This window comes from Myxocyprinus asiaticus, chromosome 42 (assembly GCF_019703515.2).
Source record: "Myxocyprinus asiaticus isolate MX2 ecotype Aquarium Trade chromosome 42, UBuf_Myxa_2, whole genome shotgun sequence".
NCBI lineage: Eukaryota > Metazoa > Chordata > Actinopteri > Cypriniformes > Catostomidae > Myxocyprinus > Myxocyprinus asiaticus.
Window position 1 is genome coordinate 26,116,614 of NC_059385.1, and position 15,472 is coordinate 26,132,085.

Genomic DNA, 15,472 nt, shown 5'->3' on the forward strand with positions numbered 1-15,472 from the left:
ACACCTGGGATATCATGAAGGTGAGTAAATAATGAGAGAATTTTCCTTTTTGGGTGAACTAACCATTTAAAGGTGAAGTATGTTATTCCTGTGACACTATAGCCACCAAATGCATTTGTGAAAATAAACTTTGTTTTTAAAACAGCTTTCTGAAAACACCCCTTGTCTGTCGTTGGTTGGTTGAGTAACATTGTTGGGGCGGGTCTAAGCAGCTCTCTCAAAACAAACAGAACTTTTCATAGTGCCACAGAGACACAGAGCTTACAGTTTTCAAGAATATTTACCCATGAATGGCTACCTTACAGCTGTCTCTGAATATTAAGCTTGGATGGGAGAAAGCATTTTAACAGAAAGTTACATACTTCAGCTTTAAACAACATGATGTCAAAATGGTACAAGCTTATCCTACTCAAATGCATGTAACATCAAATTAACAACAATTAGGTGAGAAGTAATCAAAAAACAATCAGATTAATTTTAAAATGTAATCCAAGAGATTACATTAATGACTACAATTTTAGTCATATAATTTGTAATCAGTACCGGATTACAATTCAGAAGTAACCCAGCACTGAACATCTGGCACTGAAAGAAAACTTTGAATGAATCATCACCTTCAGAGGAATTATAGGGCACAGATTACTACATAAATAATTCATGCTGCAACTAACTCACACCAATAACTCAACGAAACACATATTGACAAGACTGTTAGCTTTAGTTAAAGCCATCAGGAGACCCCATAAAGATCAGTTCAAGGCGTATTTCTAGGAAAGACATTTGAGCAAATATTGGATAACACTTTATTTACAATAATCAGAAAATCTGATTCATCTCTTAACAGCTAACAGATGGAGTTGACACTTTCATATTTTCCAATAAACAAGCACTTTGAACTAAGGACAGAGGTCTTAATCACAAAAACTGATGGAATGCTTGAAATTCAATATAAGTGAAGACTAAAGTGATATGTTAAGGGAGTAGATAACCCTGATTATCCCGCTTATTACATGACTACTTGCCAAATTGTCAATTCAATGAACATGAAATAAAAACCTGAAATTAAGTTGTTTGAAATTTATTTCAGTTGAAATTGGAAAAAACTGAAAGTTGGAATACTGTATGTTAAACAGTTTTAAACAATCCACTACATTCACATTCAACAGAGGTAATAGAAGCACATAAAAAATTTTCTTATTCATTATGCTCAAAAATGATTGTTGTTTTCGTTTATGAACCAGGTTAAAATAAGATTTGATGAATATGTTAAGTGGCTAAACAGTTTTTTGTTTCAGTGGAGTGTATACTGGAAGGAGGAGTGTGTGTCACACTTTAATCTCCTGTGAAACAATTAGGCACATTGTGATTCTGATCTCGACTGCATGAGCATTCAAAGGAAAAGCACTGCAGAAATCAGAGATGCAACTCACACACACACACACGCACTCACACACACTCTCCCACAGGGCAGAGAGTAATATCTATGGGTCAATTGCATATTGTTTTCCCACACTCATTAGAGAACCAATCAAGGTGCTCTGTGAGGATATGCGTCTGTATGTTAAGACTGAGCGATGTTGAAAATTCACAATATATTTGCATTTGCAATGATTTCGCTGGTGATTTTGATTCTTCCTAGAAGTCCCCAAGTCTCTTTCATTAGACTGATTTTGTGATCCTTACTTGTCTCACAACTTTCAATTATGAGAGTGGTAAGAACCATGTCAACTTGCTCCTCTAACAGCGTCGACTTGTGTGCGTGTGTAAGACATAGCAGTAATCTAGAGAGCTGAGATTGAGATAAGCAGCTTTCAGTGCAGCAGCAGTGCAAGACACACACACCTTTCTCCTCTTCTCACTGTCATTCTCACACGCACACAGACACACACTCTCTCTCTGCGGCCGTCACCTGCATTTGACATGGAAGACTAAGGTCTGGTCATACCTGTGCACTGTATGTGATGGCCTCCGCCTCCTCATCTGTCATGGCTGACAGCGTGTTAGTGGGCTCCTTCTCACAGGGATCATGCAGGCCTGGTCCACCTGAAAGGGAATGAAAGACATCTATTCTTCACTCAGAAAATGCAGTTGATAAAATAACTAACTTTTTAAAGAAATAGTTCAACCAAAAATAAAAACGGACATGGTTAGTATGAACTGTCATTGCACTGAAAAGAGCTGATTGAAGTTTCTTAAGGATAATCTTTTTGGGATAACTGGTCCTTTTAGTAACATACAGGTTACAGGCCAGAAGTAAATTAAACCCTGTAGTGCATGTCTGCCATTAAGTTATGCCTCGAAGCTACAATAAAAGACACAAAATATAAATTTATATCAATGTGGGACAGACTCGTTTCCCATGCAAGCCAATTAAACATTAATGCCCGCATCTCATTATTAATTAATTAATGATAGAGAAAGCAAGCACAAGAGTGCAGAGGAACGGACTGGTTATGTTAAGAGTAGATAACTGAGCTTCTATACTTTTCTGTTTAAAGTTATAGCCAATTTTACAACTTCGTTACCATGACGATGTCAACAAACCTAAATCCCTAAAATGAAGATATAAACAACTTTGCAGCTCAAATAATAAACAAGTTTTAACAGAAGAATTAAATTAAATTAATAAAATGATAAGCTTCAAATTTCTGCCTTTAAACCCTCCAAAAATTGTCCTCATTCACTTTCATTGAAAGTGCCTCATTGTAACTCGATTTTTGCTTTCTTTTTTTTTTTTTTTTTTTAAATGAGGGACTAGTTGGAATAAATTTTTGTGATAATTAACATTATGCCATAAATGCTGTCGATTGAGCTTAACTAATATTGAGCCCGGAATATTCCTTTAAGTAGACAGCTGGCATAGTTCAGAGAAGACAAATGCACTGTCTGAGTATGAAAAAAAGGCATGATAAAACCTGGAAAAACCAGTCGCAAATATCGGGCAATACCAATATCGGCACAGATATATGAAGCATCTCTAATTGTCATTTGATAGCAAACATTTTGGCCACTGTTTTCCATCTATAGTTTAAACTTCGAATTTAACGTAATAATCCGTCCACATTCAGATGTTCTGCACAAAATGGAATTACACTCTGCCTGAAGCATCTGCTGTTCTCCTTCAAAACTTTAGAAACTCTTCAGTTTTTCTTAATCACTTCTCTCTGGGGCAATTCCTACCTGGCAGCAGTATGCCTGAGGCGAGGCACTCCATGATGCGACGCAATGCTTCTCCTGCCCCCAGAGGTCTGTTACATGTGGCGATGGCCTTTTCACATATTAACTCCAAAGGCTGAGGACACAAAAATGCACTTTGAAAGACAGGTTTACCGTTTATGGATTATTTGGCATGTCAAAGATCTAAATATATAAAATGATAGTTTTAATAAGACAACGGTTACTGTAATCCATTCTACTTCATCCTTAAGATATTCATACTCATCAAACAGATGCTGATTGGTCAATAGAGCATTTCAGCTTTGATATATAATAACAGCAATGATGCAAATCACTTGTGTTTGAAGAAGGTCTATTGTATACTCACCCATCCTTTCAGTGGTTCCCATGCCGGGAGTCTATTGCACATGTCTCTCAGTATTCGCAAGACGATCACACACGACTTTAGGCAGTTAACTCTAGCCTGAGAAAACCAGAGGAGTCGGCCAATGAACCGAAAGCAACAGTTAAAAGGCAAACTTTAACCACCAAAACTCTAGATCATGACTCTGCTATGTGTGTGTGTGGGAAAGTTTGTGTTGCTGGTCTGTGTGTTTTTGCTGATGATGGGGGGAGGGGGAGGGGCTTATGTTGGGTGGGAGGAGGGAAGATACAGTCCAGGAAAAGCACTAGACAAATTCCTCATGATAACAAGCAGGTTATGGAAAAACAAAACAGGCAAAAGAAAACAAAGTACAACAATTGCTTTTGTAGCCTTACGATACATCAACATTTGTGATGAGGTGTTAAGCTGGAGGAAATCAAGAAAAATGGCATGTCGTTTTGGGTCATAAGGCTACAATAACAATGAGAAGAAGTGAGCGCCAACCTGGAACCATTTGGCATGTCGCAGAGAGGCCAACGCCACCAGGCACCTCTGTCTATCCAACAGGTCCACCGGCTCGCTCGACTCAACGCTCTCTATCGGTGAGAAGAACGGGACAGGAAATCAAATCACACACGCGTAGACGCACACTCACACACATACGTTCACATGATGAGGGAGGGGGTGCTGTTAAGGCACAGCGGGTGGGGAAAAGGAGGAAGCCGACTGGCTGTGGTGATCCAGTGCATCCAAAAGAGATGAAAGCTTGCATCTCTTTGGCTGGCTGGAAACTAGAGGAGGGATTCGCAAGAGGTGTTAGCATGTGCGAAGTGTCGTGAAATGCTAAGAACAGCCTCGAAACTGGATGAACAAAGCGCTTTAATGGGAGTAACACCGCATACTAACCAGGCACAACATAATAAGCGACAAGCCATCAATTTTCCATGTTCAAGATTTATTTAGGTTTCAAGAGTTTTTGTACTAATCAGCTGCGACCACAACAAGTGACACACGACAATGCATTTTGAGGGTCGCTCTGGGTAGCTTTGCCCACAGTGAAATCTCAAAAATTGGTTCCACATAGCTGTATATAAAGAACAACCGTGGAGTTTTGGAAGTAAAAATCCTATTCTTAATGATAATGTAAAATGATAACCATTTTTAATGATCACGTTTAAACCTTTCAATCAGACCTACCTTGAGATTTCAAGGTTGGTTATTCATCTCATAGATGGTTGGTTTGATTCAAGGCTTAGGACTCTTTATTGAAGCATTTTCTGAAATCCCTATGGAGAAAATTAATGGGAAAAACACTTCCGGAACCAAGGCCGTTGCAAAAGTTGGCACTCACTTTTGCGCTCCATTAAACTTCAAATATATTCTGATTGGCTGATATTTTGTCACTTCGAACAGCATTTTGCTTTCATCAAGGACAGATTATATTATATTATATTATATTATATATATATATATATATATATATATATATATATATATATATTTTTTTTTTTTTTTTTTTTTACTGCAGTTACGTCGTGCTTGGTTAGGTGTTAATGTGAAAAGCAGCCGCACACGCTAACACCTTCAGCGAATCAGTGCCAGTTTGTGCTTGGATTGACACTGGAATAATGAAAACATGCAGTGGGTATTGTTATAGACCAGTCACAACAAGAGAAGAAAGATCAAACGCTCGCACACAACACACTCTCACACATTTAGAGAGTTCAGAACATCTCTTCATCTCTCCCGCCCAAATAACACAATCTTCTAATTCTTTCTTTCATTAGCTCAGTAGGTGAGAAATCTTTATACCAATGATCATGATAACATTGTATTCCTCTGCAGAGAGAGAGAAAAAATAAATAGATAAAAGCAAACACTGCTGCAGGGTAAATCCAAAAGGGAGGTGTACAGGATATTAATCATACAAGGTGGAGATTATGTGACAATAAATGAAACATTATTCCTTCTTTCATAATTCTTCTGTGGATTTTAATCAAAATGGCCCAGCTGAGGCTGGTTACAGAGGAAGATCTGTCAGAGTGATTGAGGTTTACTCCTCCCTTTAATCAATAACACACACACATACTGCAAAACTCAACATCAATCTTTCATCACCCCACAAACTTCAACTTCCATAGAGTCAAAATGAGATGAATGGTTCAATAATATTATCATCTAATGAAACAAACACATGTGGATCTATGTGCATACAGATGTTTTAGTATACAGGTATTATTTTTTAATGTTTTTGTAATTCTCAATTATTATTCTTACCAGATGAACATTACTGTACAGTGTTTTGTACAGTACTACAGAGTAAAAACAGTTTTTTCTTTGACGATGATCAGCAAAAATTAGAGGCATTACAACAAATACTACCATGATGGGAAATATATATATATTGATTTTCTCATTTTTAATTTTGGGCTGCAATATGACCCAGACAAGTCATGTCTAATATTGTCTTGTTGTGTGTGGGTTGATGAGTTGATGGTTGATCAGTACTGGTGAGATTAAGCCATTCTTACTTAGACAGGGCCCTTGACCCAGCCAGGAAATACGAGGTGCTACTGTCGTGATCTACAACCCATCCCTCCATCTCTCTCTCTCCCTCCTGTTATATCTCATCCCTCACTCCAGGGGCAGTGTCCACATCTGACACATCTGTTAGATGGATGAGGTGCGCACTGGCAGTAGTACCGATTCCTCAACCCCGATACATTATTTCATTTTCTTCCCCACCTGCTTCTAACGTTCCACATCAAAGAGGGTGTGTGAGCAAATGAACAAGGAAACATGTGTCGTTGCCTTTGGAAAAGTGTCAGAATACAATTCTTAATTAAACGTTTTTCATGGCCGATGCTGACAACTAGAGAGCGAGGTGGCTGATGGCATATGTGTGAAATACACACACCTACATTAAACTCTTTATGGAATTTGTAATCAAACTCACTAAAACTATCTGAAAATATTTGACAGGGCTGTTGGTAGATATTGGAAGTGACACAAGAAAACTTCGCTTAACCCTTAAAGCAATGCTGCATTTTTTGGCTGCCGCTTGCAGTTTTTCACGCCCAAATTTAAAAGCTCACCCTACACGCACACAGAGAACTAATCGCAAAAATACTGTTCTCATTTTACAGAAAATAATTCATAAACAATATTGTTTATATTTACAATCTTATGATGAACTTCATAATTTTTTTCATGTCTTTGCAAGTCTGTGATTCAGGCTCTGTTTGCACTATGTCCCTAGTAAAAGTGTTAGTTCATTTCAATAGATGGCAGCAAGTAACAGGAAAATAAATTTTCCTCCATTACCTTCCATTACAATATACAGATCTGAAGTGCAGGTGGTGCTCTAATGCAGCTGAGCACTCATCATGTGCTTGTCCATAGGCATTCAGTCTATTTTGTGATCCCAGGCACCTTTCACATGGTTTCATTGAGTATCTTGGCCTCTGAGTGGACTAGAAGCTTAATCAAGGTGTCGTTGGAAAGCGGATATCCTCAGATTTGCGATGATAAATATGATTTCATTGTTGGTAGTCGAGAACATATTTGGTCAATGATTTATCATGCTTTTTCTGATGGACTGCTTATTTTAATCTGGACCAATAAGACATTACTTTGGATTATTCACCCAAACCAGCTCACAGACAAGTATAGAATGGCTTGTTTTGTGGCTACTTGACATTTACAGACACAGTGACTGGAGCAGACATGAGCCATTTGTCTTTGTTGTCTTGCTGAGATCATATTTCACTTCATGATTCTTTTGATAATCATTCAAACTGTGGTGTTTTCGCTTCCATTTTTTTCATCTTGAAAAACTTTTATACTCATATTTCTACATCATTACCACAGGGTAGAACACACAGGTTTTCATGTCTTGTTATTTTTTTGTAACATAAATGCAACAGTGATGGAGTTCAAAGCACTTGCAATGTGTTTAGCCAAGATTTTCTGTGTGTGTGTGTGTGTGTGTGTGTGTGTGTGTGTGTGTGTGTGTGTGTGTGTGTGTGTGTGAGAGAGAGAGAGAGAGAGAGAGAGAGAGAGAGAGAGAGAGAGAGAGAGAGAGAGAAACAGAAACAGTGCATTCCACATCACTGCAGCTCTAATTGTTCTAGGTTAACAGCTTCAGTGGCCAAAACAGTCAGTTAGGGGTCATGGCATCAAAAACTCCCTCCAACAAAACGCTTCCATCCAGACTTAACTGAAGCCCTAAAGAGCCTCTGCATCAGCAATAACAATCCATATGCCCAATCAGACTTCATATAATGCATTTGCATTAATGTCACGGAGCGAGAGGAGGAGAGTGATGTGAGACATTGGGGAGAGTGAGTTAACTGACAGATGAAAGAAAGGAAAATAACACACTAACATTAATGACGCTTACGTACACCTGCTGCCCCTGCCATTGTCTATCCATAATATTAAAATAAGAATGTAATATATTTTGTGAGGAAATGAGCCTAGTGGTTTATCATCAAAATGTACCATCTTTCTTCACCTCTGAAAAGACTTTTGTTTTCTGCTGATGTGTTCAAAGCGGTGCAGGTTTTCTTAATTTCTGAAGCAAATGCATGTGGTGCTTGCAATAATCGCCACCACAATGCTAAGGTGGTTGCCAAAGCGTTGATATGTGGATTTGTATGTACTCTGAATGGTTCTGGACGCATTGTGTGTAGTTGAAAATGGCAAGTGGAGAAAACGAGCCGCTGATAGAGAAGCCCCCTGCATTTCTCCTTTCTGGGAACATTTTCTTTTTGCAGTCAATTACAACAGCGATGGTCAAAAGACGTTTACAAAACAGGCACTGTTTGCAGACATCGCACCAGTGCTGTATACTGGTAATACATGTCATTAATGTGCATGAGGGTTTATCTAAAACACGCACGCAAGTTCTTCCTGTTTTTCTTCGCACGGCTGTAATCTATCACGAGTGTCAATAATGGGATTTGATTAATGGAAAGGGCCAGGGAAAGAGCCGCATGTGAGCCGAAACTGCACACACTACTTGTGGTACATGTACATACACAGCTGGACCTTGTCAGTAGACAAATTAAATAAATTAGTTTGAAAAAATATTTTAACAAGAAGTTAAATGTACCTGAAGTTGAAGAAACACCTTAAGAATTTTACCTGGCAGACGATAAAATAAATATCCCTTCCATTTTTAAGCAGGCTCTCAGTGCTAATTCGTACAGACATGAAACAATAACTAAAGCACTTGGGGTGTTCATGTGGGATTTCCACGTATTATTAAAATACTTGAGCAGCACTATCACAACATCCCTTCTCGTATGCATTTTAATAGCAAGGTTATTCCTTCTATAGTGATGTACAGCTTCCGAATATTGAGTATATGTTGAGATGAGTTTGAAGTGCACTTTATGTTGATGCATGTAGCGTATTAGTGCAGGTATTAAGTTAAAATGTTGATTTAGTAATTAAAGAAAATGTTTTTTTTTAGTTAAGGACCCTGATGAAAATTAACCATGGTTTTACTATAGTATTATTGTAGTAACCATGACTGCTGTCACCATGGTTTTCTGAGCAGAAATCATGGTTTTGATACAATTAACCATGGATTTATAAAAGTAATACTGTAGTTTAAATATAGTAACCATGATTTTACAATATATTGTAACCATGACAGTATCCATGTTTATATTGTGGTTACTATGATTTTACTACAAATGCCATGGTTAAACTATGGTTACTGTTGTAAAACAATGATTGTTATTCAAGGGCAAACCTGTTGAAGTGTTTACCAAATAGATTATTCTTTGGATTTGGCAGTAATATTTTTTTTTCTGAATAAAGCAAATACTGAACCGTATCGAAACCGTGACCCTTAAACCATGATACAAATCAAACTGTGAGAAATTCGAACCGTTACATCCCTATTACCTACTGACCCAAGTCATAAGAGCCTACCACTAAGGCTCTATGATATTCTGAGGCCTAGATATAACTCAGATCCCTCCTGAAAAATTAAATAAATTGGATTTTGTTTTTGTTATTTTATCATCTGCTAGGTAAAATTCTTAGGGTGTTTCTTCAACTTCAGGTACATTTAAATTCTTGTTAAAACATTTTTTCAAACTAATTTATTTAATTTGTCTACTGACAAGGTCCAGCTGTGTATGTACATGTAGCACAAGTAGATTGGTCATTTTTGAAATTTCATTTAGAGATTCATGAAAATTTCCATCACAGTGTCATTTTTAACACATCTTAAATTCTGTCTAGTGTTCAATAGAATTCTGTGCTGAAAATGACACTGATGGAAATAACGTTTTAACATTTTAGAAATAAAATCTCTGACTACTTTGCTAAGATTAATTTCATAGCCAACATTTTATGTATCCTAAATACACACAATTAAAATAATATTTTTACACTTTTGCACAAATTGGCAGCTTGAAAAGAAATTATGCCCAATTAAAATGTTATGCTCAAAAGTGATGTTTACTTTGATTTTTCTTTGTTTTCATTAAACATAATTTGTCTCATATTTAATCTTATGCATGCTTCACACTGACACTTCTAATTTGGTTAACAAGTACACCAATGTTTGAAAAAACTTTATTAGTGGCAAAACTATATATATATATATATATATATATATATATATATATATATATATATATATATATATGTGTGTGTGTGTGTGTGTGTGTATATATATATATATATATATATATATACACACACACACACACACACACACACACACACATATATATATACATATATGCAAATTTAAGGCAAAGGGTGACTTCTTTGAAGATGCTAAAATATAACACAGTTTTGATTTATTTTGGATTTTGTTTAGTCATAACATAATTCCCATAGTTCCATTTATGTTATTCCATAGTTTTGATGACGTTACTATTATTATTCTAAAATGTAAAAAAATAAATAAATAAATAAATAAATAAATAAATTATAATAAAGAATGAGTGTTTCAAAACTTTTGACCAGTAGTGTGTGTGTGTGTATATATATATATATATATATATATATATATATATATATATATATATATATATACATACATACATACATACATACATACATACATACATACATACACACACACACAAACACACATACACACATACACACATACACCGATCAGCCACAACATTAAAATCAACTGCCTAATATTGTGTAGGTCCCCCTCGTGCTGCCAAAACAGCACCAACCCACATCTCAGAATAGCATTCTGAGATGCTATTCTTCTCACCACAATTGTACAGAATGGTTATCTGAGTTACCATAGACTTTGTCAGTTCGAACCAGTCTGGCCATTCTTTGTTGTTACACCTACAATCATGCCACAGTCCAAATCACTGAGATCAAATTTTTTCCCCATTCTGATGGTTGATGTGAACATTAACTGAAGCTCTGAACCGTATCTGCATGATTTTATGCACTACACTGCTGCCACACGATTGGCTGATTTGATAATCTCATGGATGATTGTTGGTGCCAGATGGGCTGCTTTGAGTATTTCTGTTACTGCTGATCTGCTGGGGTTTTCACACACAACAGTCTCTAGAATCGAATGGTGCCAAAAATAAAAAACATCCAGCGAGGGGCAGTTCTGTGGACGGAAATGCCTTGATGATGAGAGAGATCAACAGAGAATGGCCAGACTGGTTCGAACTGACAAAGTCTACGGTAACTCAGATAATCGCTCTGTACAATTGTGGTGAGTAGTGTGTATATATATATATATATATATATATATATATATATAATTTACACATATTATTTATAGGCATGTGTTTGAGTACAATGTAAACTTTGTTTTATTCTATAACTACTGACATCATTTCTCCTAAATTCCAAATAAAAATATCATCACAACTGGTGAAAATAACAAAAAAGATGCTGTGTTTTCAGACTTCGAATAATGCAAAGAAAACAAGTTTTAAACAACACAATACTAATGTTTTAACTGAGGAAGAGTTCAGAAATCAATATTTGATGGAATAACCCTCATTTCCATCCAGCGTTTTTCGCATGCTCTCCACCAGTCTTTCACATTGCTGTTGGGTGACATTATGCCACTCCTGGTGCAAAACTTCAAGCAGCTCAGCTTTGTTTGGTGGCTTGTGATCATCCATCTTCCTCTTGATCACATTCCAGAGGTTTTCAATGGGGTTCAGGTCTGGAGATTGGTCTGGCCATAACAGGATCTTGATCTGGTGGCCCTCCATCCACACCTTGATTGACCTGGCTGTGTGGCATGGAGCACTGACCTGCTGGAAAAACCAATCCTCAGAGTTGTGGAACATTGTCAGAGCAGAAGGAAGCAAGTTTTCTTCCAAGATAACCTTGTACGTGGCTTGATTCATGCTTCTTTCACAAAGATGAATCTGCCCGATTCCAGCCTTGTTGAAGCACCCCAAGATCTTCACCGATCCTCCGCCAAATTTCACAGTGGGTGCAAGACACTGTGGTTTTAGGCCTCTAAAGAAGACCAGGTGGAGGATTGGTGATGATCTGGGGGTGCTTCAGCAAGGCTGGAATCGGGCAGATTCATCTTTGTGAATTATTCGAGGTCTGAAAACACTGCATCTTTTTTGTTATTTTGACCAGTTGTCTTTTTCTGCAAATAAAATGCTCTAAATGACAATATTTTTATTTGGAATTTGGGAGAAATGTTGTCAGTACTTTATAGAATGAAACAAAAATGTTAATTTTACTCAAACACATACATACATATATATATATATACACACACAAAGTACATTCATAAAGTATTCAGACCCCTTCCTTTTTTCACATTTTATGTTGCAGCCTTATGCTAAAATGCTTTAAATTATCAGTCTACACTCCATACCCCATAATGACAAAGCAAAAACCAGATTTTTGATAATTTTGGAAATTTATTAAAAATAAATAACTGAAATATCACATTGACATAAGTATTCAGACCCTTAACTCAGTTCTTAGTTGAAGCACCTTTGGTAGCGATTACAGCCTCAAGTCTTTTTGGGTATGATGCGACAAGCTTTGAACACCTGGATTTGGGGATTTTCTGCCATTCTTCTCTACTGATCCTCTCAAGCTCTGTCAGGTTGGATGGGGACCGTAGGTGGAAAGCCATTTTCTATTCACTCCAGAGATGTTCAACTAGGTTTAAGTCCAGGCTCTGACTGGGCCACTTAACCCTCTGGGGTCGACAGATGCGCCAGCACGTCCTGCTGGATTTTTTCCTCATAACAGCGGAAACAACTTAAAATATTCCGTCATTTTTGGGCATACAGATAAGTGTAAGACATCATTAGAAACTATAAAGGGTCTACTTTTATTTGTGTACACCCACAATAACAACAAAACCTTGTGCTTTTGTAAAATAAAGAAAATAAACAGGGTGCGCTTTCAGCCGTCTCTGTCTCCGCGAGCATCTTTCTGAAGCACGTCACAAAAATGAACTGAAACTCCGCGAATACTTATCAGACAAACATGAAACATATGTCTAAAGAAAGCTTAAAATGTCTACTTTTAAATAAAACAATTCAAATTTAAAACAAATATTCTCCTGCAATGTAATCTGTATTAAACAAAGCGATGTACAGTTTCTCCTGGCTAACTATCGTTAATGTGATCACACCCTGGGGCAGAGCGTGCTATTCATATGGTAATGTGCTGAGGCGATCAATGCAAATGGTAAACGCCCCCAACAATGCCTTAAAAACATCAAGTTCATTCACTTTTCTGCGCATTTGGAAGATGGCACGCTATACAGGGGAGGAAGCTCCTGGATAGTGATGAAGAGTTCACATTTTCCTCAGAAGAAGAGCTGAAATCTGACGATGAACGTTTGCATTTTGAAGAGCGACTTGATCCAGCCGAGGATACAATTTCGGATGAGTAAGTTTTACTTACATATTATTTGACATGCTATTTTATATAAACATGGACATATTTTACTAGTTGGACTATTTCCAGACTTGCCAGCCAGTATTCAGAGTATTGACATTTAAATATGTCCTAATAGGCAAGTTTTAGTTACATTTAAATGTTGTTTCGGCTAAAGCAGTTATTTAAATTGTATGCTGAATGATATAAATATGATATGTAATATGATATAATATATATATATACACACACACACACACACACCGTATGTGTATATTGTCTATTGTGTATTCTATATATACTTTTTTCTTTTCAATATTTATCTGTTTTTTATTCAATTTTAATTATTTGTTGCTATTTGTATTGTTGTGTACTGGAAGCTCCTGTCACCAAGACAAATTCCTTGTATGTGTAAGCATACTTGGCAATAAAGCTCATTCTGATTCTGATATAAAAATAATATGAATGTTTAGATCATATTTTAACTAGTGTTTATGCTGCCTCATTATCATCAATGAAGCTTGTGCTTGCAAATATCTGTTCAGGTGTAAATGTGTAAAATGTGCTGTAAATATGCCTATATTAGAAAATCAGCATATTAGAATGATTTCTGAAGGATCATGTGACACTGAAGACTGCAGTAATGATGCTGAAAATTCAGCTTTGATCACAGGAATAAATTGCATTTTACAATATATTCAAATAGAAAAGTTATTTTAAATTGTAAAAAATATTTCACAGTATCACTGTTTTTGCTGTATTTTGGATCAAATAAATGCAGCCTTGGTGAGCAGAAGAGACTTTTAAAAACATTAAAAAATCTTACAGATCTAAAACTTTTTAATGGTAGTGTAGGTCTAAAGTTTTTAAGTAAAGTCTTTATGTAAAGAAAATGTATAATCAGATTACTTTTAAGTTAAAAGTAATCTGACTATACATTTTCTTTACATAAAGATTTTGTGAATAAGCTACAAACAATACATTCAATCATTAAGTCTCCTCACATTCATTCTCTCTCAGGGGAGGGGTCTTTGTCTCCTCAGGTGTGAATCACATCAATATTCATGATCATCCACGCCTCCTCGCATATGGCCTTTCTAACCCTAAAAGTGTCTTACAAAAGTTAAATGACTATATTGTTTTGTATGAATGAGTGATCAGGATGGTTTTCACATCATTTTGTAGCAAAAAGATCCAGGCTACAAGATCCAGTTCTCAAAAGTCTTGTGAACAAATGTTTAGTATGTGTTATATGGCCTTATTTCAGTGACTTAAAATGTTTGTTTTTTCAAAAACCACACATAAACGTTATTTTCTCAAAAATACAAACATGTACATACATGTTGTTCACATATTATTGTAGCCCAGTTTGTGCTGAATACAGTGTTATCAGACTTTAGTCATTAATATGTTTTTAAGCAACTGAAAAAAGCACAAATGTCAAGGCATGTCAAAACTTCTCCAGGGCCCAAAACACCCTCAGACCCCAGAGGGTTAAGGACATTCACAGAGTTGTCCCTAAACCATTCTTGCATTGTCTTGGCTGTGTGCTTAGGGTCATTGTCCTGTTGGAAGGTGAACCTTCGGCCCAGTCTGAGGTCCTGAGCGCTCTGAACCAGGTTTTCATTAAGGACATCTCTGTATTTTGCTGCATTCAGCTTTCCTTCAACCCTGACCAGTCCCCGCCGCTGGAAAACACCCCCACTGCATGATGCTACCACCACCATGCTTCACTATTGGGATGGTACCGAGCAGGTGATGAGCAGTGCCTGGTTTCCTCCAGACATGATGTTTGGAATTGAGGCCAAACAGTTCAATCTTCATTTCATCAGACCAGATAATCTTGTTTCTCACAGTCTGAGAGTCCTTTAGGTGCTTTTTTCCAAATTCCCAGCGGGCTTTCATGTGTCTTGCACTGAGGAGAGGCTTCCGTCTGGGCACTCTGCCATAAAGCCCAGACCGGTGGAGTGTTGCAGTGATGGTTGTCCTTCTGCAAGTTTCTCCCATATCCACACATGATATCTGGAGCTCAACCAGAGCGAC

At 36.9% G+C, this 15,472-nt stretch overlaps 1 protein-coding gene across 5 annotated transcripts in view; it reads right to left on the reverse strand.

Moving 5' to 3' along the window:
• Positions 1 to 15,472, reverse strand: part of LOC127432969 (spermatid perinuclear RNA-binding protein-like) — a 162,292-nt gene that overhangs the window by 29,358 nt on the left and 117,462 nt on the right. For all 5 annotated transcript variants that reach the window (XM_051684519.1, XM_051684520.1, XM_051684518.1 and 2 more), the window contains exons 7-10: positions 4,046 to 4,137; positions 3,545 to 3,640; positions 3,181 to 3,292; positions 1,946 to 2,043 (exon numbers count right to left, since the gene is read on the reverse strand). In XM_051684519.1, the coding sequence (XP_051540479.1) occupies positions 1,946 to 2,043; positions 3,181 to 3,292; positions 3,545 to 3,640; positions 4,046 to 4,137 (398 nt within the window). The remainder of the gene's footprint in view (positions 1 to 1,945; positions 2,044 to 3,180; positions 3,293 to 3,544; positions 3,641 to 4,045; positions 4,138 to 15,472) is intronic.